Here is a 27,401-nt window from a genome sequence, read left to right as displayed (position 1 = left end):
CAAGCATTCTCCACTGCAACCACTGAACATCCAAGGTATGGACATTGAGGCTGTGGACAGCTACAGGTACCTTGGTGTTCATCTGAACAATAGACTGGACTGGACTCATAACTCAGACGCCCTCTACAGGAAAGGGCAGAGCAGGCTGTACCTGCTGCGGAGACTCAGGTCGTTTGGAGTGGAGGGCCCACTCCTGAAGACCTTCTATGACTCTGTGGTGGCTTCTGCTATCTTTTATGGTGTGGTCTGCTGGGGCAGCAGCATCTCTGCTGGGGACAGGAAGAGACTGAACAGGGTGATCCGAAGGGCCAGCTCTGTTCTAGGATGCCCTCTGGACCCAGTGGAGGTGGTGAGTGACAGGAGAACGGCGGCTAAGCTGTCATCCCTGATGGACAACGTCTCCCACCCCATGCAGCAGACTGTGACAGCACTGAGCAGCTCCTTCAGTGGGAGACTGCGGCACCCACGGTGTGGGACGGAGAGATTTCGCAGGTCTTTCCTCCCCACTGCTGTCAGACTCCACAACAAAGACTTTAACTGATCAAGCACACACATCCATACATATGCAATAATACTAAGTGCAATAATCCTTTCTGGCATCGTTGTATTTTTACTCAGTTGTATATAGTATTTGTATTTGTATTCTATTTTTATCTTATTGTATATTTATTTTATTCTACTGTATATAGTATATTATTTTATTCTATTCTGTACAGCTGTGTACTGTATTTATTCTTATTGTATTCTAATTTTTGCCTCATAACTTTTGCACTGTCCACTTCCTGCTGTGACAAAACAAATTTCCCACGTGTGGGACTAATAAAGGTTATCTTATCTTATCTTATCTTATCTTATAAGAAAATGATGCCCATTTCCATCCACTACCTTTATGCAAGAGCTGGGGTGTCAGCTGTTCTACAGTGGGGTGTATTTAAACCCCTCCAACAGAAGAGGAGACACTGAGGTGATAGAAGTTGAAAAATGAGAAAGATTAATCTTTCTGGTTAACCAGCTGAGCCAGGAGTCACGTAACTTTTACTTTTCTACCAACAACATCTCTGAACATTTAAAAATCACACCAATTGGTTTTTGTTCTGGAGGTTAATCCAACATGATGACGGTACTGTGTGAGCACTGAACAACATGGGAATGCCTTCACAGCGGGGCTGATTCTGACAGCTTTTTTCATTCAGTGCAGTTGTAGACATGCAATAAAAATCTTTGTTTTATTGCAGTTTTTTATTTGTGTAAATAACTAATTGCAATCAAAAAGAAAAAAAATGGAAGGAAATCACTATACACACACTCAAAAAAGTGAAATTTGGTGGTTATTGCATTTACAAGACTCTAACATGTAATTTGAACACAATGAATTTATGTTTCTAAAGTGAACGTAATAAAATCATATAAGATCTACAAGAAATTTACCAACTTAGCGCCTCTTAAATTTATTCTTGTTGATATGACATGATAAAATCTAACAAGAGTGGTTAGCTGCCTTAAAGACTCGCGATATCACAAGATCACGTGAGATTCTAAACAACAAGAGGCAGGAAAGCACATGGTTTGCTTCACGGTCATCTTGGAAAGGTAAGAGTGAATCTATCTTCATCCATCTTGATGAAAATACTTTTTGCACAAAGGTATCATTAGTTTGTCGATTCTTTTCAGTTCTATTTATTCACATTTGTTTTTTTGTTTTTTTTTTTAAAAAAATATCTGTTTGTTTATGCCATTCTAGCTAGCTAACACGTTAGTGCAAGAATATAGCACAATGTCATGCTAGCATGATAGCCTAATATGAAAGACTTAGCTACTCCAAATATAGATATTGTTTATAACTTAACCTCTGCACATAAGCTAGTTTGGCTCTACCACAGAGACTGTTGTGATAAATTTACATTTTACGTGTGGGTTGTTGAAATTTGTAAGTTTGTAAGTTGCAACTGATGGACAGTGGTTTATTTAACAATTTATGTGTTTTTAGTACACTGAGGAGGAAAGACAAAACATGAACAGATATGTTTTCCTGTTTTTTAATTTTTTTGAAATTAAATATTTTTCTACTTAATAAACTTGGAGACTTGCAGTTCCCTCCTGTAAAGATAATAAATGTTTAATCTTATCAGGTGGTGAAAGGTCTGGAGAGCTGGCAGGCCAGTTCATCAAATTCATGGTGAGCTAATATTTTTCTTAAAAATTATCACATTCCCATGTTAAAAATGTAATATATTCATTTGTAAGAGACATATAGTTTTGAGACCAAGAAAACATTGCATTCTGATTTTATGTACACATCATCTAAACTTTCTTGAATTGGGGGTATGGCATGATTAAATTAATACACAAATTACAAAACAATATTAAAATGACAGACTTGTCTAAAATGCATAAATACTATTTGAAAAGATTAAGACTGTAAAACAATAGCCTCTGTATTTCTCACAAATTCCTGGTAATTGAACTAAAAGTTCTTTAATCCCACTGCTAGGTCGTTGAGATGGATTTCCGTATATATTTGTTTTTTTCCCCCTCTGTGTATAAAGACTGATGCTGTTGAAATCAGAAGAGAATACATCACCAAAGGTCTTTGCGTGTACCTGAATGAAGATCCTGAGAAGCTGGTGAAGAATTACCTGGTATGTTAACTTGCCTGTATCCTTAACTAAGGAGATGATCAAAGATAAGCTTGAACTACATACAAAAAGTTTCAGGGGATGGGGTTTTCCTATAAATTACCGGTGGCTGTAAAAAATACCTTTTAAAATAGGAAAAGTAAGAGCTTTAAGTTTCTCACTGGATACTACACACACCATTCTTGAGTGTTTTATACTATCATTATTATAATATCATTATAATAACCTCATTCATACACACATTCATACAAGATTTTTATGTAACATTTACACTTCAATGGATGTATCAGGAGCAACTTGGGGTTCAGTATGTTACCCATTGATAGTTTTAGTATCAGATTAGAGAAGCCAGGGATTAAACCAGTAGACAACTTGCTCTACCTCCTGTGCCACAGTCACCCCTATCACAAGATTTTGAAAGACAGGACATTGTTGAGGTATTGAATGAACTTCTCTTGAGTCAGGAAAAATATCGGGCAGTCATTTTTGATTACATTTACATTATTATAAGGCTTGAATGAATAAAGCTTTTAGGTATTTTACATTAATGTAAAACAGATATTTACTTTTAAAACTGTTTGCAATGGACATTAGTGAGAAATCATTATCTTTTTGTTTGTTTGTTTTATTGTCACAGGAAGTTGATAACAAGCATCGCCACTGCCATAGCAGAGACAGTCTTTGGAATCTGTGTCATTCGATCAGAGGGTGCGGAGCCTGGCGATGACCCTCAGGATGTTGTGATTGTTCTAGAGGGGGTGGAAGTGATGGGTGAGTTGGGCAATGTAGTTTTTGCAGTGACAATGTTGCTTGGTCTGGTCTATTCACTGAACCTGAGCTACCCTCTGGAACTCAGGTACACCTTTGAGGTCCTGCAGAAGATTCTTATGGAATTAGATGCACACGAACTATCCAACAGCACACAAAGTACAGGTTCTCAAAAGACTATTTTCTCGTTGAGAAATGTTCCCATTACAACAGCTACACCATGTATCTGGACCATGAACCTAAAATAATTGCAGATATTTTCTTTTTTGAAAGTGCATCTGTTGACCTTCAAAGTAGTTGTATTAGTCATCGGAAAATCACCTGATTCAGCCATTCATTGTTGTTAAAAAATTGTTTTAACAGGTTAACTTTCCACTTTGTCCACTACTTAACTTGTACTTGCATTTCATGTATTCTTTATACATTATGTGAAATTTGCTATAAATTCAATAAATTGGAGAAAACAAAAAGATGTGTATGACAAATTTTTATTTACCTTTTAGATGTAATAGTGAAATAGTGATGTTAACCAGACTCTAGACTTTGTTAAATGCTCCAAAAAATTACTCTTTAAATTAACTTAAAATAATCATGGAAAGAATTTCCACGTGATTAAATTGCTTTCTATTAGCATTAAAGACTTGTGTTGGAATAACTTAATTTGTATGAGTTGGTTCAACTCAATTAACTTAAACTGGGACCAAATTTAGTAAATTAGTTGGAGAAAACCTACTGAATTGAGTTGGAACAAAACTCTTTAAGTTGGATCAACACTATTAAAATATATTGGATCAAAATGCAGTAAATACGTTGATTCATCAATCTTTAATTAAGTTGGTCCAACTTGAGTGCATTAAGTTGGAGTAACAGAATTGCATAATGCTAAAATAAAGCAATTTAATCACGTGGAAATTCTTTCCATGATGTTTTTATGTTCATTTTTTGAGTGCATATGTGTGCAGTCAAACTACCAGAAAGATACTGGAAATTGTATTTTCTGGTTTAATTATGTAGTTCAATACTCCCTAACATCGGAAACTCATTCAGTACTTGTATCCTCACCCTCCCACAGCAATGATCCTTGCTGGATCATTTCACTAATTCATTTAATGTGAGCTTGGTGATGCTGAGTTACATTTTTTGAAAATATAAAACAGTTATCTTTATTTCAAGACATAAATGTTATGAATGCCATAGTATGAAATTTGATGCATACACACTTGAGAAAGAAGCTCTTCTTTTCAAGCTGCTTGTCTAATGGCAAACAACATTACACAGCACTGAAAAAAGACTCTTAAAAAGCAGCCACAGAAAATAAAGATCAATCAAAGCCGCACACAGATGCATACTTCACAGTATGTGTGACAAGGATAAAGCACGGAGTGTATATGATTTAGTGTCTCCTCCGCGACGACGGATGCTGCTGATGCTGAGTCAATAAAAGCATCACGTCAGAGGAATAAAATGACTGAGGACTGCGCGCCTCCATCTTCCCTGCTGTCTGTCGCTCTGCTCAGACAAGAGGACGAACAAAACAAAAAAGGCAACAACGATGAAGGCTAAAGGCTACAGCATCCTCAGTGCAGGAAAATAAAAGTTCTATTAAATATAACTAATGGTTATTGTGATCAGTGAATTCAGATTTTAAGTGTAAAATCATATAAAATGCTACCAAATTAATTTTTTTATCTGCCTTAATGTAAATATGTTTTATTCAGTATGACATGAAAGAGTCTACTAACTCATCAGGGAACAAGGTTCAACGTGAGCAACTTCTCATTGGTTCTTTGAAAACATCTTCAAGCTAAAGGCTCATGCAGTATAGCAGATATATAGTACAGTTGTTCTGCTGTGTGTGTGTGTGTGTGTGTGTGTGTGTGTGTGTGTGTGTGTGTGTGTGTGTGTTCACAGCTCCGTCACTTCCCACTGTGTGTAGCAGAAATCTATAGACACACATGGAGCAATCGTGCAGTGACAACAACGTCATAGAAATCTGTATAAATAGTATAAAGTATAAATTAAGTTTCCCAACAAGTGTAGGAGGAAACAGAAAGCAGTTCAAATAGACTAGCTTGAACAGGTTGTACCCAGCAGTTCCCCGTGTCTGCAGAGACTGCAGTCTCTCTCTGTTCAGGACTTCTTGATTTTACATACGAACATGTTTCTCTCCTGCTTACCAACACACTCACTGTTGCTGTGCGTCTCCCTGCGTGCAGCAGAGAGAGCGGCGAGGCTGAGGATGAATCAGGGAGACATTTGTATAGTAATATATTAAATGAAACAAAGGTACACAGTTTTAACGAAGCCACTTAAAGCCACACAGGGACTATTTTCATGGAAAAAAACAGCAAAAAACAAAAACGAAACAAACAGACAAAAAACAAAATTTCCACAGACACAACTTTTAGGGGGATTTTATCCGTGCCTGCAGTGAGACTTGAATTATCAAGTTGAAACAGCACACACAGCTTTCAGGGTGTAGTCGGGGTGCTAGCTCAGGACGTAGACCGGGTCATCTACTGATGGGAAGGTTAGCAGTGTCCTTGGGGAGGATATTAACCCTGAGCTGCTCTCTGATGCATCCATCGGAGTGTGAATGTGTGTGAATGTGGCATGTTGTATAAAGAGCTTTGAGTGCTCTGGGAGAGCAGAAAAGCGCTATAAAAGAATCAGTGCATATGTTCCAAACATACGACAGTAATCTTTAAGTATGTGTTATTGTGGGGTCGACCTTACAATATAAAGCACCTTGAGGCGACTGTTGCTGTGATTTGGTGCTGAATAAATAAAATTGAATTGATATTTTTAAGAATCTAAGGGTCTGAAGTCGTTGCGGGTAACACTTCAAGCTTCAGGCAAACAAATTTAAATGTCCTGGTTTTTCTTATTGATTAAGCTCCAGCTGGAAATGATGTTTTGGGGCTTCAGGCCACTCAATGCTATAAGTTTAATTGTATAATGGGAGGACTTTTCCCACAATGAAAGCCCCGATACTACATCAGAGGTGCTGCTGATCTGTTTGCTTTTAAAACAAAGAGAAAGAAAGACAGCCTTTATACATTTTTATATTCCCCAGCAACCTGCTCACAGCAGAATTAATGGACCCGCTTGTGCTCAGCAGAGGAATAACGACATCTGTGTACTAAGCTGGCAGTGAATCAGTCATGGTTGTAAAGTGATACAGACCAACTTCTTTACCCTCTAAATCTCTCCACCTGTAAAACACACACACACACACACACACACACACACACACACACACACACACATTTAGGATGGGTTTAGGCATAAAATGCCTTAAAAGTGTAAGTATATTTTTACATGCCTTGGGAGATGGTGGAAGTAAAGTGAGAAGTTACGAGGGCTTTTTGTGTCTCGGGGTATTTCACTCTAATGTGCTCCTTGTTTCGAAGCAGCTGCTGCTTTGGGCATTGAGCCTGTTTTCCTCTTTTTGTCTCACTTTCTCCCTTGTTCTCTCTGCTGTTAACTTCTTCCTCACAGCCAGATGAAGGGGCCATATTTTTCCTCTCTAGCCGCCGATCTGCAGCTTTATCGCGCCTCATAAAAGACGTTTGCTTTTGCCGCAGTGCGAAATTATGTCTTGCTCCTGCTCCTTTTTGCTTCACCTTCTCATCTGTTGTGTTTTACTTCGTCTTATTAAAAACAATTAGAAAATACTGTAGTGTCCGCGTTTGTGTTCCTTTCCCTTTTTCCATACTACTTTTTTTTTCATGTCATTCCCTCCAAGTCTTGCTCCGAGTATGTGTGTGTGTGTGTGTGTGTGTGTGTGTGTGTGTGTGTGTGTGTGTGTGTGTGTGTGTGTGTGTGTGTGTCATGCATTAGTAGCCTGCTGTAGCTGCTCCATATGCCTGTGGCTTATGAGCAGATAGCTGGAGACACTTGGCTAAGCTGAATGGAAAATAAATGGCCGTGTTCGCAGCCGAGACGCAGACAAGGAAATCAATCACACACACTCATCTGAACACCACAGCTGCAGCAGGAGATGAGGTGTGAAAGTGTGTGTGCAGGAGAGAAAGGAGTGTGTGTTTAGCCATATTTGTGATGCTTGCACAGGATGTCAGTCAGCTTGTGAGCTAGCATCTGTGTTTATTCAGACTGCTGCAACACTGGTGTGTAAGAGGATGAAAACAAGTGTGTATGAGCTGAAAAGTGATTACTAAGAAGGCTAATGATCTCCTGTACAGGTAAAGTGTGCTCTCAGGCAGCGCAAGATGAGCTGACTGATCTGTGTGAGTCATCGCTGTGATTACTTTCACCTTTTATGCATCCACTCAATCCAACAATGATTCATCGGGGCCCTTTCCACCACTCTTTCATTTGAAAGGTAAATGAACCATTGACAGAGCATGCTCAAGCTGTGCGTGTGTGCACGTCTACAAAAGCTGTGGATAAATGTCTGCATATACAGACTGTATGGTTTTCTGTAGTGTCTCTACAAGGACTACCGCGGTCAAATTTCATGCGTCGAGCATGTGACACGCTTTCTCGCTGCTCACAGAAAAGCTCAAAGCTGCTCGTTTATGAAAAAAAGAAAAAAGCACAGTTAGCTTTCTTAATCTTAATACCCGACTTGTTCCACATTTCAGCTTCAAATACACTGTATGAGTTTGATTTGTCAGAGGCACACAGGCCTTCCTGTAATGTCATAGTCACATTATGGAAAACAGTGGCTGCAGACTGCAGCACGCCCAAAATAACTGTGACTGTGTGCAATGATGTCTGCTTCAACTGCTCTGTGAACACTTACAGGCAGCTGAGGTCTGACACAAGAGCACTGAGACTGAGTCCATTTCAGTTTCTCAATGCAAAAACCCCCAAACAACAAAGGGCACTGCTGTGTTTTTATTCTGATGGAGCTGAACGAGAGGCTCATAAATAGACTCGTCAGTAAATGCAGCCTGATTTGTCAAAATGTCACCAGAAGCTGAAGTTTTGTTTGCTGCTTTTTGATACATACAGCTTCATAGCATCCACGTGTGTGTCGCCAACTTTTTTTTCAGAAATATCAGCTTCAGGACACAGAGTTGGGCTTGGACAGTAACTCATACTTGTAGTGTAGTTCAGAAGCCCCGAACTTTGTTTATTATTTTCTATTATTGGTTTATTTTTCTTCTTTTTTTTTAAATTTAAATTTAAATTTTAGTTACCGTGCCAATATTCTGTGTATAGATTTATTGTGACCTCTAATATCTTTTGAAATTACTGAGTAATAGCTAATATAGTAAATACTTTTTAATCAATAATAATAGAAGGTTTGTAAGTGTGAGTGATCTGAGCTGACCAGAATAATCGGAGAAAGCGGGCAGAAACCTGCCGCTCCACATCTACAAATCTATAACCAATGCAGCACAAACACATGCGCAAAATAGATCTGTGGAGGCTGAAAGTATGTAGCTTAGTCAGTCAGTTTACCTAGCCTTCTTTCAGTCTGAGACGATCGTATCAACATCAAGTAAAAAGCACAGATAGATAGATGCTTATGGCTCCGCCCCTGTAAACAAAACATGTTGCTCCATGAAACGGCCCCTCCCATACGGAAAAGATATATATAAATCTTATAAAGTTTGTATCTGTCTTGTGTGAAACTTGTATGAAAAGCATACAAGAGTGAAAACAGATATAAGAGCCCTTGAAAAATTATATAATGAAACTTGTATGTTTTGGACACTTCCTAAAAACAATATATGAAAGTAATGAGAAAGTGGCCACTTTCATGAGTGAATCATAGAAGCCTTCTATGATTCACTATATGAAGCAAGCCAAATCTGATGCAAGTTTTTTCTATTTCTTTTCCATATGGGCTGGCTTACAAAGGGCGTGGCCTCTGAACTGACATGATGACATAGTCTAGTCTTGTTCTCCACGATTTCAGTCATCAGTTGTGTTTTCCACCTAAATTTCAAATTTTTGTATGTTTTTCTGGTTCCATGCTATCTCTCTCAGCCTCCTCCTCATGTTTTCTTGGCCTCCCTAATTTATGAAATTTCACACAGCAAAGCTCAGTTTTTCTCCTTCCAACAAGCCGAGATTATGCCGTGTTTGGTTCCTCCTCTCTTTTGAACTGAAAGTTAACAATAAATGGAAAAATAAATAAAAGATTAGGTGAGTTTTTGCGAGTCTCTCCACGCACAGATGTGACGCATTCTGTTCCAAACACATGTGGTGTATTTATCGAACCATCTGTGTGTGCTTTGTCTCAGTGTTCTGAGTGCACCTCTCTCCTCGTTGCATATGTATTTAAGGGAGGGCTGCTCAAATGAAGTAGACAGGTTAACTTCGGCTAATTAAAATATGTTTTCTGCTGGATTTACTCTAGTGTCCATGTCTATTTACACAAGCCAGATCGACTGCAATGAGGATTTAAACATGTACTGTATTAAACTGAACCTTTAATTTACACAAGCAACAAAAGAAAAAAGTAACAGTTAAGCTACAAGATAACTGAATGTAAACAAGTGTGGATTTGAACCTTTGACTTGTAGTCACTGAAGATGAATTTGATCTGTACGGCAGACACAAAACAGACATAAACACTCACACCTTGTCTTTATGTCTTGAATATAAACTTCCTATAGACATTCACGTAGCTCACTCTTGCTGCCCGTGCTGCACTGCTGCAACATGAACAAGTATCCTAACAGGTTGACTGACGAGACAAAAAGTACAACAAACCCAAAACAAGGTGGTGATGATGGTGGTCTGGGGCTGCATCGACGACTTGCTGTAATTGGTGGAACTCTGAATTGTGCTTGCATAACTTCTACCAGGGAAATTCAGACGGAGAACGCCAGGCCATCAGTCCTTAAACTGATGCTCAAGGGCACTTGGGCTATGCAGCAGCTTTTCACAGTCATCATTTAATAACTTCATATTGTACCTGTGTTATCCTTATAGATGTAAAATATCTATAAGATGTAAAAATGTATTTGATGATCTGAAACATGTAAATTTGACAAAAAAAATGATTCCACTACCAAATAATTGCAACTAAAAATGTATGTCAGTAACAGTGTTTCAAATTGAATATCTATGCACATGTGTGTGTGTGTGTGTGTCAGTTGTAATATGTGTCTCACCCAGTGGAGGGCAGTGTGTGACCAGAATGTCTGTGTTGTCTGGGATCTGGTTCCACTTATCCAGCAGAGCTTGACCTCGCGGCAGGTTGAAGCCCCAGCCGTAGTACCAGGGTTGCCTGCATACACACACAAGAGAAAACAGAGACATCATGCTTTGTCTTACAGCATCCAACAGGTGTCGCAAACCTTCTAGTTCTCCAGTTTTACATTAACAACACTGAACACTGGAGTTGAGCATTGCACTAAACACAGGACCTTTCTTTTTATTACCGGGTGTAAATCAGAACTCGGTCAGTCTAAATTCTACATGATAAAATCGATGAGTTCGATCCCTGGCTGCTCCAGTCTACATGCCAAATATCCTTGGGGAAGATATCCATCGGAGTATGAGTGTGTGTGAATGGTAGCATAGCAAAAAGTGCATGCTTGACTGAGGTTGTGTGAAGTGCTTTGATTGCTCAAAAGGACTAGAAAAGCGCTAAGAACAAGTCCATTTACCATTACCCTGACCTCAATAATCTGCTGGCTGATCGTTTGTTGTAGAATTCATTCTCACAGTTTAATTTAAAGGACCCAGAAAATAAAGCGGAGCTGCTGTCCAGTACATAAGCACCTCACAGCACTGCATTTCCTTTGTTTCACCTGTCTGTATGACCGCTGTATTTTATTTATGTGTATTTTGTATCTGCCACTCCTCAGTGCATGCAAATCACACATGAAGAACTAATCATGGTGAAACACCCTGCGTTATTTGAGCAGAGCTCATTTCTATCATTTAATATCTGCTTTATAGTCAGAGATGAACACTAATAAAGAGGAAAACACATCAAAGCAAGATTTTAAAAACTGCAAAAGAAAACACATTTTTAGTAACATGACCAAACTGTTTCTGCATCGTGGATAAAGAGCATGTTGAACAACTAAGTGCTACAAAATGAGAGGGAGTTATATTGCAAAACAACATATACAGTAAACTTGTGAAATCTGTTGTGTTGAAGCTTCTTCGTGATGACGGTCTACGTGGAGTTTTTCTGATATATGTAACTTTTGGCACTGGTAGCACATTTGTGGCCCGACCTCTGGAAGCTGTCTGCAACTTTAAGAATATCTCACGAAAATGTATGGAGATCATCAAAGTTGACACGCGATGCTGACCCATTATTCCTTAACAATGTTTAATGATGCTCTGATACGTGTAACCTTGTAATTGCGATGCCCGACCATGCTTGCTTTCAGTCGCTAAACATGCAGTTTGACCTTCGGGACATGAAAGCAGTAATAGGATGTAGAGCAAAGGGATAAATCAAATGGTTTTGAGGGAGATGGGTGAGTAGAAAGATATATTAAACATCTCCTTGCGCACAATCAAGCCTGGAATGCACCAGGATGAGAAGACAAGGGAAAAAAGAAGAGGAAAGCCTTGATGGCTGGGGCTCGTGTCCCTTTACTTTGATAGCGGACGCCTTGGCCGTGAGTGATGCAGAAGAAATTAACATGTCACTTACAATCTGTACTCCGATCCATCTTCCTCGACAACACGCTGCACGCTTGTGTACATGTGTGCAACCGCAGGCGACAACGTCCTCGGCTGCTGCCATGCAACCAACTTTTTATAAATTGCTGAGTGCAGTCACTCAAAACACCAACTTTATCGCTGCGGCCACTGCCGACACGTCTGTGCTCAGTGAAACATCAGATGAGGATTTTTCGGAATAATTTCCGGTGTGTGCCGATGTGTGTGGGCGGGTGTCTTACATGGTTAGGAACTTCAAAGACAGAAAGACAGGACTGAAGATAGGAAGAAATATCTGTCACAATGAATGTTTTCCACCTTTCCCTCTAATTAATAAAGCTAAAAATGGCAGCTTGGAGGTCAACAATGCGGGGACGGCTGGTCAAGCAGATGCGACAGTGCATCATGGAAAATCACCTCCTGTTTCAGCTTGAGTGCGTGCGATTAAAATTCCATTACTTCTTCAAGATCAGAGACTAAACATTTCTGACGAATGATCCAACACTGCCCATGAACACAAGCTCAATAATTTACATGGTGAATATTAAAACACTTGGACTGGCCTTAGCATATTAATGGAGCCTGTGGAATTTAATATTCATGTTGATCTTAACATAGATGTCTCAATGAAAACAGATGAGCTCAGCTATACGATTGATGCTGCGGATTCTCTCTGTGAGGGATAAAGAGCGAGTAAAGGAGAAGACGAAAGAAACCCTTGTGTTAATGACCAGCACGTGCTGATTCAGCTTAACAGCGATAGATAAGCAAAGAGAAAAATTCATGAAGACACTGATAACAAGTGGTGAGATGCTTGGATTGACACATAAACGCTCAAACCAACCATTTTGCTTGTTTTATTAAAATAAAGTACATTTTATGGTGTTTGCAGACTGTAGAGAGGCTGTAGTGAGAGTAGGAAGCTGATGAGAGCCACGAGAGGTGGAGGTATGCACTGGAGTGTCAGTGGAAGCCAGACAGAGTAAATGTGTGTGGATGAGAAGCAAACAGATGGAACGAGTTTCAGGACCCGTGTCAACCAACCACCTGCTCCCTTGATTCAAAGGCAAAGAATGAGACGGCGTCATTGCTCAGAAGGTTGTGTTTTATTTCATTGTTACACCTGGATCTGTTGTTTCTGTCTCTGTGATGGAGTGAAAGCTTAAGTTTAGATGCATCATTAGTTTTTCTTCCATTTTGCCACCATAGTTAAGGAGAAACACTGTTTGAGCATCACATTTCAATGCACTGTGCACAGATTTTAGTGCAGGGTATCATGTGAGACCATAGCCAAGTGTGCCCTACTAGTGTTGTTGCACTAGGGCACCAACGCTGTGCCTCACTGCTGAATGCAGCATCTTCCAAAAGGTGCACATTTTTACTTTAAAAGTCTACATTCTCCATTTCTGATTTGCAGGACACTCGTCAAATTTTCACTGGTGCTAAGTGGGTAGTTGGTCAGTGTTTGCAGAAAAAATGCTTCATCCAAATAAATAAGGGCAACTCTAGAATTCTGTTAGCATGGAGACTTTTGTTGCAGCACAGTATAGTGCACTAAGCAACAGTGAAATGCATGGGGGTTAAATGGTGTCGTTAGCATTTTAGCAATTGATGTTTCTGCCTGAAACCCAGCAGGTCTTTAGACTTCCGTGACTGCCCTGATGAAGATGAAGGCAAAGTCTCCTCTGGATGAAAGCCATGTGATTATGCCATCAACTGTTGTAACTTGGTGTGGAATTTAGTCAGTTTTCTACTTATTTTTTTTAACTGTAAGGAAAAGAATTAATGCTGAAACTGACACTATGCTTTGCAATATGGTTAGAAGAATATATCATTTCTAGTTTTCTGCATCTTCGGGCTCGTATGACGTTTTAAAGAAAGCAGAAGGAACTGATGATTGATCACTGAGCACCTGTCAGAACTTTTTGAAACATAGTTTGGTGGAATAAAAACTTATAACAAGATTTTCAAAAGGCTGCAAAATTTCCAAAGGAAGAAAAAATCATTATCTCAAATTCGTCATAAAGTCCCTAAAACACTGATGGTCTAGTCTATCATTTTGTCAACGAAGGATTATAGTACCTTTGCTAAAGCACTGGAGCTTGTTTTAATTTGGTACCATCAATCATTCTGTATGGGAAGGTGTCACTCTCTTTCAAACAGTTATATCTCATTTTACCAGCAAACCTCCTCATAGTGTCCACGGTGCCAGGAAAACGTGTCCGTGCCGATTGTAGGCGTCACAGTTACTAAAAAGAGATTATCTCCCGCGAGGAACTGACCGTATCTTCTTTCTAGGAGAGAACCACTCCTGTGTTTGCTGAGCAAACCCGGGAATAACTAAATGTAATTCCACTGATCATATCCCTGCTCCAAAGTGATGTTTTTTATCAGGTAAGAGATTACAATGATACAGGTGATTTGTGTTAAGTTACAGGAGTAGAATCAGGCGTGCGGGCGTAGGGGGAGCGTATTAAAGATTCTGTTGACGTGCTGGGCTGCTGTTTGTTATGGCTTTTACAAGAGAAAAAAGAGGAGAAAACAGATGTTTGTGCTACAGAACTCAGTCCCCAGGCGCATCTTCGGGCTGCGCGGGGGGAAAAACACAACAGCCATGAAACCGTTACTTTCATTTCTCACACTCACACAAACGTTCAGAGCTACTGGCTTCACCTCTCCTAAGGACAAGAGGAAAAGTCAAACTTGAATGCATTTTTGCAGACCTATTTTCACTTGGGTTTTCATGCATGTGTTTAACACTCAGTGTATATATTTGTGCATGTCTGTATAACAGAGGGGCCTCAGATATCACCCGAGCGAGTCCACGAATCATTGAATGCCTCTTCTACCTCATTCTCTCTCTTCTTCATCTCATCACGTATCTGTGCCCGTTTCTCCTCCTCTCCTCTTTCTCCTCTTGACATATTACTCCATCTCTCTGTGAATGTGTGTCTCTCTCTCCTCATTTCTCCTCCTCACTCACCTCGTTAGCGAGGGAAACGACCTGCTGCCAGGAGAGCAGTCTGCTCTCTGTGAGGCCACGTTGAGAGGGAATTTTTGAAAAGCACATCAGCAGCGGAGTTATTCTGAGGTCCAGCAGGGAAGAGAGAGAAACAGGGTTTGGAGACAGGTCAGGAGGAAGTAGGACTGTACATCCAACTTTAATTTAAGACAGAAATCTGGCCAAAGGTCAGCGCATTTTTAAGTATCAAAAGCTGGCCCTTGCCAGGTTGGTTATGATTATTGTGATCTGGCCAAAGACATTTGCATATTTAGATTTTTAACAGTTACAGAGCAACAGTAACTGCCGGTGTATCACACGCCTGGAGGCTTGCTGGTCTACAACTGCCCCCTGATACTCCTATACATCCTTACATTTGTCATTCATTGTACATTTTCTTAAGTGCTGGGGCAGCTCTGATGCAAATATCTTTACAGATGTAATGATCGGAAAGCTCACTTGCTTCATTAAAGCCCTCATTGTGCTTGTTCCTTTCAACTGTCGTACACCAATGTTAGCCAAGCAGTTAGTAACAGAGCTAAACCTCTGACACTATGACTGTGGAATATGGAAAGGAGCAAATGTTATAACATCGGCTGAATGGAACTGCACAGCCGTGTCATAACCCTCTATAAATATCAAATTAATATTTCTCACTTAGTGTATCAAAATGCTACTACGTAGTAACACTCAGGTGAAAAAACAAATCCAGGTGTGATGGTAGAAAAAAGTGCTAAAAACACATGAACACTAGTCACAATGGAAGTGTTGAAAAGCAAAAGATGAAAAAAGGGATGTTGAAGTAAGCGCTGTGTTTTTAAAGTATACAAAGAGGAAGTAAGAACTACAGAAGATTAATATAACGAGGTCCATCCTAATGTTTAACACAGGCCCTGTGCTAATCATTACATGCACCGACACAGTGAAAACACCCAACTGTGATCACCTCTGCTAGATTTAATTAACTACTCACGACTTAACAACCCTAATAACAGCCTTGCAGGCAGGTTGGGTTGGGCCACAGCGGTGCGCGCACACACACACACACACACACACACACACACACACACGCACACACACACACACGCACACACATACGCGCACGCACACACATACGCGCACGCACACACATACGCGCACACACACACACACGCACACACATACGCACACACACACACACACGCACACACACACACACACAGGTTTCTCCATACTTGTAAATGCATTCATGCCTGTAAAATTGTGATTTTATTTCAAACCACCTCTGCCTGACATCTATCTGTTTGCCTGTGCTTGCAAACCTTGCTGGGGGAGAAGTGAGCAGAGGGGCGCACATGATCCCATGAGACTTAACAGCTCTCGCAGAGGTTGATTGCAAAGTCTCTACTAAATCATCTGGCAGGTGAGACCACCTGCAGGTAAATTAACACTAGCTGCACCACACAAAGTACTTCTTGCATATGGCATTGATGTAACTCAGTTTTTACTCCTAATGACTGCTGGATGCAACAAAAATGTATTAATACAAAATTTTTAAAATGCAATATACAGTTTGATTAGTTAGAAGACACTGTCAAATCTTTGTTGACTACAACATCTCTTACTTTTGACTAGATAGACTGTGGCATTTAAATGCTCAGCTGGTACTGAGGGGCTCAGAGTGTGCCAAGATAATATCCCCCACAGCATTACACCACCAGCAGCAGCCTGGACTGCTGAGACAATCCAGGGTGGTTCTGACCTTATCATCTAAATGTTGCAGCAGAAATCAAGGCTCAGAAGAACAAGCAATATTTTTCCAATGCCCTGTTGTCCAAGTTTGGTGGCCCTGTGTGAATCCTAACTTCAACTTCCGGTAGCACTTTCTGCTACAGCTCGGTAATAAAGTGGTAATAGTAAGGTAACAAGGGGGAAACAAGAGGGTAATAAGGTGGTAATCTCTAAGTTACCATTTATGCAATTTATGCAATTGCCAACTAATATCATGGAAGCAACAGTGGTTACAATTGAGTAATATTATGCTGAAATTTATGTAATTGCATAATAAGGGCCCCAAAACTGGGGGTAACAATGTGGAAATAGAGCTTGGTAATAAAGTGGTAATAGTAGGGTAACAAGGAAAAAACAAGAATGTAATAATGTGGTAATTTCCAAGATATTACCACTCAGTTACCTGTGGTAGGTTCTGTGTAATAAGCATAAATAATAATAATAATAATAACAAACAGCCGGATTCCTACTTTCCATTTTGTCCCTGGATAAAGACAAAGAAGGAGTTGGGTGCCAACTGCTAACTTTAGCCACTGTTTGCCTCCTTTTTGTTTGCCTCCTTTTTGTTTGCCTCCTAGATCCATGCTTGCATAAATCAGTGGATTATACCAATACATTTAAAATCAAACCCATATTATAGCTACTGCTGTAGAACTGCAAGGTAAGTAAAACCTTTTTTTATTCCTTTAGTTATATTTAGGACCATGTCTTTTGTAGTTATTAACTGTCACATACTGTCACCTTACACCACTAAGAGAGCAGCTAACAGTAGGTTAGTAGCTAATGTTAGCTTAGCTAATAATACCTAGAGTAGTTCTAAAAACTAAGGTTGGATAAAAGTAAGACTGTCATGAAAAAGCTGATCGTTATTATTGTAAATATGGACAGAGAACAAGATGCGGTTAGTAATACTTTCAATTTTTTTTCTCTGACAGTTTTTTTTTTTTTTGTGAGGAGTTTTTTTTTTTGTGAGGAGTTTTTTTTTTTTGTGAGGAGTTTTTTTTTTTGTGAGGAGTTTTTTTTTTTTTGTGAGGAGTTTTTTTTTTTTGTGAGGAGTTTTTTTTTTTTGTGAGGTTTTTTTTTTTTGTGAGTTTTTTTTTTTTTTTGTGAGGAGTTTTTTTTTTTTTTTTGTGAGGAGTTTTTTTTTTTTGTTTCCTGTTCTCATGCTGTTCTCCCATAGGTGCCCAGCCTGAGAAGAGGTCTCTTTTTTTCCTCTTGTACTTTTTCCCATTGTTGTGTAATTTTTCTGTGTTTTCTCTGCAACGCTGCCGATCTCCGACTGTATTCCCATGTGATGTCTTTGTTGTGTGTGTAAGTCGGGGGGTCCTATTCCTCTGCGGGGCAACCTGCATATGGCCAATAAAGCATTCAATCAATCAATCAATCAATCAATCAATCAATCAATCAAATAAGACATATATATTTGCCCCAAAAATTAAACACTCCAGTTTAGGTCATGTTTGCAGACCATGTGGTCTTCTGACATGTCATATTTAAATCCACAAACTAAATGCACTGATTCTTATATAGCGCTTCTCTACTCTCCAAAGCACTGTATGCAACATGCCACATTCACCCATTCTCACAAGCACTTTCTTTACACGTAGTGCTTTCTAACTACATTCACACTCCAATGGATGCATCGCAGAGCAACTTGGGATTAGTATCTTGCCCAAGGATACGTGACATGCAGACTTCACGTGCAGACTGGAGGAGCCAGTGTTTGAACCACCAACCTACTGATCAGTAGGTGACCTGCTCTACCTCCTGAACTACAGCCACCCCAAACCTGTTGGGCAACTTATTGTGAACACTCCATTTGGCTCTGCCATGGACATGGTGAGGCTACATGTGCTTTATTTACCTATCAGCTTATTAGATAATGAAGAAACAGTAATGACCCTGCTTCTGTGTTCAAGAATGAATCCCTTCTCTTACTGACAGTCCCTCAGTGCGCAGTAAGGCTAACTGCAGAAATATTAGTGTGTTAAAAGTTCAGTACCTTAATGACGAGGGTCCCTGAAAGATTTAATTTTGAGAAGGCACAAACCCACCGGGATTTAATGACAAATACAACTGCATCATAAGAACAAAACCATAATGGTGATTTTAAAGAATGTTTAGCACAAAGGTCAATTAAGTTCAGTTGAATTTTATCTTTACAGCTCCAGATCACAACACCAGTGACTTCGAGTCACTTTACATCGTAAGGCAAAGACCCTACAATAATACAGGGAAGGCCCAACGATTAGATGACCCCCTACGAGCAAACATTTGGCAACAGTGGGAAGGAGAAACTTCCCGGTTCAGGTAGTGGCAGCCATCTGCCACGACAAAGACACACTATGTAAAAGGGCCAGAAGCTTACAAAGGAACCAGAACCAGATCGTGCCATACATTTGCCTAAATATGTTTATCCCCTCCAGTGGCAGTAATTAAGGGTGCACTCCAGGCACTTTAGTACAATGGACAGTGTCCTGACAACTAGATACTGCACTGCAGGATCGGCAACATTATGCTAGAATAGAAAAAAATGTCAGTGAACATGTTACAGATATGGTCAATAATATGCAAAACTGCAGTGTGCCAAATATATTAACTAACTGTATTTATTAGGTTGATAGAAAACATAATCCGGTGGCTTTAATGTTCCCTTCAAAATCGGTGCTTCAGTTAAGCTGTGTGGGAATGCAATTTGTAGGAGAGAGACGGCTGCGTGCCAGAGCGAACACTGCCATGAAAAAGTTAAACCTATTAGAAACGTCTGTTATGGATTTCATTATTTTTTGACGAGCCTGCCACATCGAACAGCCAACTCAAAAGCTCCGAGTGAGTTATTACATCTACAAGGCTGCGGTATTGATCAACACGCAAAATTATTATAACGTGTGACCGCTAGCATAAGGAATTACAGGCCATTCCAACATGTCTGGAAACGCTTTGCAGAGCAATCCAGGAATTCCTGCACACATTTGTAACCGAAGCTTTTAACGACATAGACAAAAGGACACATTCACAGGAACCTTTATGACATCCCGTTCTAAATTGATTTTCCCTTTGCAGCTGTAACAGCATCCACTCTTCTGGGAAAGTTTTCCACACCTATAAAATTTTTCCCACTCATCCCAGAGAGCAATTGTTGGGTTAGATCAGTGGTTCTTCCTAACCTGGGTTCGATCGAACCCTAGGGGTTCGGTGAGTCGGTCTCAGGGGTTCGGCAGAGCCTTCGCCATGACATGCATGGCTCATTTTGTGCACCAGTAAAAAAATCACATTTTATTTTTCACTAAAGAGGGGTTCAGTGAATGCGCATATGAAGCTGGTGGGGTTCGGTACCTCCAACAAGGTTAAGAACCACTGGGTTAGATACTGATCTTGGTGTTTGATGAGACATCAGTCAGGACTTTGCGCAGGCCAGTTAAGTATTTCCGTTCCAACCATCAAACAACGCCTTTATGAAGCTGAAGCAAGCTTTCTTCTCACTGGACCAGGAAAATAATGATACGTCTGTCTTTACACTGTATTAGACTGAAACGTAATATTAAAACGTAAGTCTTAAACGACTAGAATGACAACAATAGTGATAGAGACAAGATAATACAAAGCAAAGTCAAGAAATCAAAGAAGGCAGCAAAACACAATCGAATATTTAGAAAAAGAATCTAATTTTCTTGAGTACAGATTCAGTATTGTGTGTTTCGAAAAGCAGAGGCTCCACCAGGCCTGCTTTCACTCACCATCCCCTCTCTCCTCCCACACAATGGGATTAGCAGTGCTTATTTAAGCTAATTTGACTCAGTCAGTTTTAACTCAACAGACATGGCGACACTCGTGGACATAAGCAGGCATGTGCGCAGAGGCAAAATCTGCACATGTGCTTCAGTGTTCACATAGCCTGTGGTGGTACACGCCAAGCATGCAAGAGTTTGACTTGCTCGGCCCACTCAGCCCAGCGGGACGCCGAGCGACACAGAGGGGGAACAAGTTGTTTTATATGGCGCAAAGAGACAGTTCTTCACGTTAATTATTTATCGTGACTCAAAACCACTGTGGACGCACGCTATTCGATTCCCCCAGTCGTGGACAGACTTTGATGTTTAATCACGAGCAGCACACACGCAAGTCCAACCACCATAGTGGCTTGATCCTCACAGCAGGAACACAGAGAGGCAGAAACAGGGCAGGAGAACAAGAGCCACTGAATGAGAGGATGGGGGGACAGACAAAAAAGAGGACGGTAAAATACACAAATGAAGAGAAAGAAACGGGAATCATTAGTTAATAGATGAGGGCATGATGAAAGAGATAGAGAGAGCAGGGAAGGAAGAGAGGAAGAGAAGCAGTGAGGGAGGAACACAGCGCTAGAAGCAGGATTAGAGATGTGACAGAGACTCGCCTGCAGCATCTTTCTCACTGTCAGAGTGTGTGTTGTGGTGTACTAACACCACCTTACTCCATCCAACACACACACACACACACACGCACACACACACACACACGCACACACACACACACACGCACACACACACAGGTGTGCTCAATGTTCTTAAACTGATAGAAAAGCATTTTTTACATTATTAGTTCCTTATGGAGAATGTTAACTTAGAATAGAACAAAACAGCCTCTTATTGTCAGCAAGATGTTCAACGAAATTATTTAAATTATCTGCACATGTACAACTTTGTCATAAAGAAAATCATTTTATTTATCTCTCCTCTGTCATTACCTCAGCCAAACGACTCTTGCTGCCTAAGCCTGAGCAGCCTGTTGGCAAACGTCATGTAATATGACTAATAACTTATAATTTTCATATCAATATATTTTATCCTGGAAATGGCCTTTAATGAAAAAAAAATCCTTAAAGTTCAACAGAATAAGATTTAATTCCATTTAATTCAGTTGTTGATTAAATTATTATAAAGTGCCAGACAGTCACGTCAAGGAGCTTTACATTGTTATGCAAAGAGCCTGCACTGTTAGAGAGACAACAGTGAGAACCATCAGGAGCAGGATTGGGAAAGTGGAAGAATTCCCTTTAAACAGTAAGAAGCCTCACACTCGGGGGGAGGGGGGCATGTGCTGCACCTGGTTGTGCTGTAATGGGAACGAGGAGACAGAAGAAGGAAAAAATAGAGATGCCACAAACAATAGAAAGGACAAAAATCAAACTCAATAAATACAAGACAAAAGACAGTGACATGCAGCAGGTAAAATAAGTATTAAACACCAGTTTTCCAAGTAAATATGTTTCTAAATGAACTACTGACACGAAATCATCATCAGATGTTGGTAACAACCCATCAGATCCAGACATACAAAGAAGTCAAACCAGAGATGCTCATAAGCACGTAACACGTGAAGAAAAGAAAGTCGTGACACCAGCTGAAATCTATCAGTAATTAGAAAGCACTCCTGCTACTTAGTGCACATTAATATCAGCTGGTTCAACTGATGGCCTATAAATGGTGTGTCATTACCACATGTCACGATGGGTACAACCAGCGAGCGCTCCCACAACCTCATTGTTACAAAACATACTGATGCCATTGGTTACAAAAGAATTGAATAAATACTGGAGGTTCCAGTGAGCTCTGTTGGGGCCGTAATCATCATGGTGTGGCTCTGTTTTTCAGCAGACAGCACTCGCACGTGTAACACAGTAAGGGGAATTGTTGAAAAGAATATATCAATGGGCCAATAGGCTCGACTATAGGAGCACAGGGGTGTGTTCAAATGAGACACAGAGACAAGAATGTAACTCAAAAGAACCAGCCAACTTTAGTGACATAAACCATAAGGTTGACAAGCACAGGTTAAAGACACTTTACAATGGTAGAAAGGAAACTTACAAAAATTAAAAGAAAAGTAAAACACAAACTACTAAAGCAATGACTTGGCCAAGTGTTATTTTTGGTTTTCAATGTTCGGGTTTCAATGCTCGGGTGCACCCTAGTAACCTGACTCCTTAACTCTTATAGAAACAGATTACACAAATCCAATGTACATTCAAATGAAAATCTCACACTCTTTTCACATGTGGAGAATGCTCTACACAACAGCTCATTATTTAAAGTCCCAAATAAAAAATGTCCAAGGGGTAAAGTCCAAAAAATTCCTAGGGTGTGAAAGAAAATAGGGATGAAAGAATGTCAGTCAGTGGTCTTATGTATAACCAGCTGTGCGTGAAAGTGTGAGTGATACAGTCCTACCACACCGCAAGGTGCAGCAGATCATCAAGTGGAAAAGAAGCGAATCTCAGTCTCTCTAAGTCCAGGTGGGAAGGCTCGCCATCTATTTCACCGGAGGAATCCACCTCAGGAACAATTCAGCATACAAAAAAAAACCTGACCTGTCAGCAGACAGGGTCAGAAGAGCAATTCAAATATTAATTATGCTGTTCTAGCTATAATTCACAACTTAGGATTTTGTTTAAATCACATTCAACATAAATTTGCAATAAAAATACTCAAATTTGCAAAAATAAAACATCTCTCTTACACAAACTATGCATTAAACCAAGTAAAGTCAGTGCATATGCATATATGTCGCATATGCGACAATTATTAATCAAACAATTGAGATTAATTCAGTTTCTCAACGATAAAATGTGAAACAGACATGAACTAACTGAGACATACAACATGTGCTCACCGATCTCAGCGCATCACGGCCGAAGACAATGGCATAGTGTCTCTCGGTCGGAAAATGCAGGGCTCTAAATAACGTAACAGGACATGTTTTCTCTTTAATAACCGTAATACGACATGAAGGAAAAATAAACATAAGTTGCGCTTCAAGTGTTACCTTGCTTCTGGAAGCAGATTGAGATGAACTTCCAGGCAGTTGATAGCAACCAGAGCTAACAAAGGCTAACAGTTTACCTCCACGTGGTACTTTCTAAAGTCACCAGAAAAATGCAGCATTTGCCTGTTTACTCACTGCGGCTACTTCTAACATGAAAGTTAGCTGATAACCAGTGAACTTATGTGCAACACAGTTGGTTGCAACTTATATCTAATACTTTTTTTCCAGCTCAAAAGCTTCAGTCTCTCTTTTCTCCTGCCAGCACGCGACTACCTCCACACATAGCAGCAAACACAGAGCACGTAGGTGGGACATACAGCGGCAGACTGCTCTCCCATTGGTCAAAACATACTGGGACCTGTGCATTTCGATTGGTTGGGCAGGCTGTCCATCTCTCCTCATATCAGTCCTTAAAGTGGTACCCTCATTGTATGTGGGTTACACCCTCCCCTCTTGATGGTATGCCCGTCCCTGGGCATCTGCAGGGTGGCACTGAGTTACACTGCTTTGACCTTTCCAACATAATTACTAGTTGGATCTTCAAATCCATTTAAAGAGCTAGTCAATGCCTCACTTAGGCCTTGAAAAAGAGAATTCACCACCGTTATCAGAGGATTCCCAAGTGTCACATAATGCAGTCTCTTGGGCTTTGCTTGCAATCTGTTAGAACGACGAAGAGATGGCTCAGTATCTTGAAGTCCATTATTCTGGATCATCACAGGTTCAGGCTGTTCAGTAACAGGTCTGTTCACATCACTTAATCCTTCTTCACATGCTGCATCAGAGCTCGTCCCATCATCTTGAGGAGCTTCCTCAGACTGCTGCAATTCTGAACTTTGAGGAAGTCCTTTGGCTGAGTCAAGCCCATGCAATATGTTTGCTTCAGGTGAGTTGTCACGTTCAGGTGAGTTGTCACGTTCAGGTGAGTTGTCACGTTCAGGTGAGTTGTCACGGTCAGGTACATCCTGAATCATTCCTTCACCTTCCTCTACAAGGGATTTAGTGGCAGGAGGATCAGGTGGAAGTGAAACTGTAGGCACCTCTGGTTCTGCTGATTGTCTGACCACACAAGGAGGTTTACTCAACTTGTGAGTTTCATGTACTGGGACATATACGTCGGACTTTGATGTAATGAGAGGGCGAAATGTCCAATCAGATACATCATCCATATCAGAGGGAATTTCATCTTCCCCCTCGACAACAGAACACTGCCTTGTTCTGGGTCTCCTGTTTGGATGGGTTTTGACTGTCTCGGGTTCTGCAGCTGCTGACAGAAATCCACATGGGAGAAGCAAGTCACGATGTAGAGTCCGCACAGGTCCATCTTTACCCTCAGGTTTAACTGTGTAGACCGGCATTTCTCCAGCTCGCTTAAGGACAATGTAAACATCCGTTTCCCACTTATCTGCCAGCTTATGTTTTCCACGCAGCTTCACATTTCGTACAAGAACTCTGTCTCCACTCTGCAATGTTGATTCAACCACTCGTCAGTCAAATCTGGCTTTGTTGCGACCTGCATTCTTTTGTGCATTATTGGTGGCAATCCGGTAGCTTTCTTCCAAACGAGATTTTAGGTTACCGACGTACTGGGAATGAGTCTGCTTAGTAGCATTAGTGGGCAACCTAAAGATTAAGTCAATGGGCAGTCTTGGTTGCCTCCCAAACATCAATTCATAGGGGGAAAATCCAGTCACGTCACTCTTAGTACAATTATAAGCATGTACCAGAGACTTGACGAAGTCTCTCCAGTGGAGTTTATCTGACCGATCCAGTGTCCCAAGCATCTGGAGAAGAGTGCGGTTGAATCTCTCAACCGGATTCCCTCTAGGGTGGTAGGGGGTTGTACGCACTTTCTTCATGCCAGTAAGTTCACAGAGTTCCTTGATGGTCTTTGATTCAAAGTCAGGACCCTGATCACTAAGAAGCTTTTCGGGAAAACCATAATGGACAATGAAGTTGTCCCAGAGACACTTTGCTACAGTCTGTGCTCGTTGATTTGGAGTTGGCACTGCCACAGCATACTTTGTGAAATGGTCAGTTATGACCAATACATCTTTCGTGTTTGAGCGATCTGGCTCTATTGATAAAAAGTCCATGCACACTAGTTCGAGAGGTCTGCAGGTCTTAATGTTTATCAATGGAGCAGCTTTCTCTGGAGGCGTTTTTCGACGAATACATCGCTCACAAGATTTGACCATTTTTTCTATGGTCATGTGCATTTTCGGCCAATAAAATCTGGCCCTTGCCAAGTCTGCTGTTCGTTCGACTCCAAGATGGCCCATATCATGATGAAGGCTTGTAAGTGCTGTGGCTCTTAGCTCCTCAGGGAGCACAAGCTGATATGAGGTGTTGGGACCATCTTGCCGCTTACGGTAGAGCACTCCGTTCTGTATTTCAAGCCGATTTAACTCTCTGAGTAACAGGGGAAGTTCTGGTAGCTCTAACCTAAGGCTGGGAGGTGGAGTTTCGCCAGTCTCCAAGAGTACAATCACTGCATTGATAGCAGGGTCCAATGTCTGCTTTTGCCTCAACTCCTTCTCAGAAATTGAGTGGACAATGGGAAGCCCATCCACTTGCTCCTGTTGGAAGCAGTCGGGAATAGCTGTGGACTGGTGAGTGAGGGATTCAACTAAGGTCAACCCAGAAGTGGTGGATCCAACATTAGCTACGGCTGAGGTGACCATATGGCGCTCACAAATAGCCTGAATTACATCCAAGGGAACAGTCTCTGGACTCTCAGGGTTGCTCAGATGGTACAGCGTGAACTGCCGGATTCTCTCACTCTCCTTCTTAGATGCATAATCATCCTCTGGTGGACTGTGAGGACGGCGCGAGAGCGCATCAGCATCCAGATTTTGTTTTCCCGCTCTGTACTGAAGACTAAATGAATAGGTGGAAAGACTGGACAGCCACCTATACCCTGTTGCATCAAGCTTTGCAGAGGTCAAGATGTATGTAAGAGGGTTGCTGTCAGTCACTACTACAAAGTCTGTACCATATAGGTAGTCAGAGAATTTTTCCGTGACTGCCCACTTAAGGGCCAAAAACTCCAGCTTATGGGCTGGGTACTTCCTCTCACTCTTTGAAAGACCACGACTTGCAAAAGCTATGACCCTGGACTGTCCATCTTGTACCTGATATAAGGCAGCACCAAGGCCAATGGTACTGGCGTCCGTATGTAAAACATATGGAAGCTGGGGGTCTGCAAATCCCAAGATTGGAGCGGAGGTTAGCTTTGCTATTATTTGGTCAAAGGCCTCCTGACATTGAGGTGTCCAACGCTGACCAAAAGGTTCCTTTGGGTTGCGATACTCTGAATTTGCGTGTGTCCTTGGCTTGTTGTTCCGCTTCCTAATTGGTGGGTAGCCCGAGGTTAGTTCGTTAAGTGGTCTGACAATGACAGAGTAGCCCTGAATAAACCTTCGATAATATCCAGCAAATCCTAAAAAGGACTGAAGTTCCTTAAGATTTGTGGGGATAGGCCAGGTCTTTAAGGCCTCAACTTTGTCAGGGTCAGTCTCTACTCCTCTTGCGGAAACAATGTGACCAAGGTATTTTACCGAGGTCTGAAAGAATTTGCACTTTTCTGGTGCCAGTTTCAAGCCATATGACATCAGTCGTTGCAGGACATGTTTCAAACGCTGTTCATGTTCCTCCAGGGATGATGAGAAGACAATCAGGTCATCAATGAACACCAGAACCTCTTTGAGATTCATATCTCCTACACACTTCTCCATCAATCTCTGGAACGTCGAAGGCGCATTTGTGATCCCCTGGGGCATCCTATTAAATTCCCAAAATCCAAGTGGGCA

General features: G+C 40.9%; 1 protein-coding gene and 1 long non-coding RNA gene across 3 annotated transcripts in view; one reads left to right on the top strand and one right to left on the bottom strand.

Annotated features, from left to right (window-relative positions):
* mpped1 (metallophosphoesterase domain containing 1) overlaps nt 1-27,401 on the bottom strand; it is a 105,415-nt gene that overhangs the window by 7,435 nt on the left and 70,579 nt on the right. For both annotated transcript variants that reach the window (XR_014272459.1, XM_082511639.1), the window contains exon 5: nt 10,502-10,617. Coding sequence is in view for 1 of the 2 variants with exons in the window: in XM_082511639.1 (XP_082367765.1) it covers nt 10,502-10,617 (116 nt within the window). In the remaining variant the exon portion in view is untranslated. The remainder of the gene's footprint in view (nt 1-10,501; nt 10,618-27,401) is intronic.
* LOC309692822 lies at nt 1,260-3,810 on the top strand. The gene is made up of 3 exons (XR_014272465.1): nt 1,260-2,176; nt 2,547-2,639; nt 3,274-3,810. It is a non-coding gene; the product is annotated as an uncharacterized lncRNA (long non-coding RNA).

The sequence above is a fragment of the Aulonocara stuartgranti genome, assembly GCF_965226115.1.
Source record: "Aulonocara stuartgranti genome assembly, chromosome: 17".
NCBI classification, from domain to species: Eukaryota; Metazoa; Chordata; class Actinopteri; order Cichliformes; family Cichlidae; genus Aulonocara; species Aulonocara stuartgranti.
The sequence above is the reverse complement of the archived record's forward strand: the minus strand, read 5'-3'. Positions and strand labels throughout refer to the sequence as shown.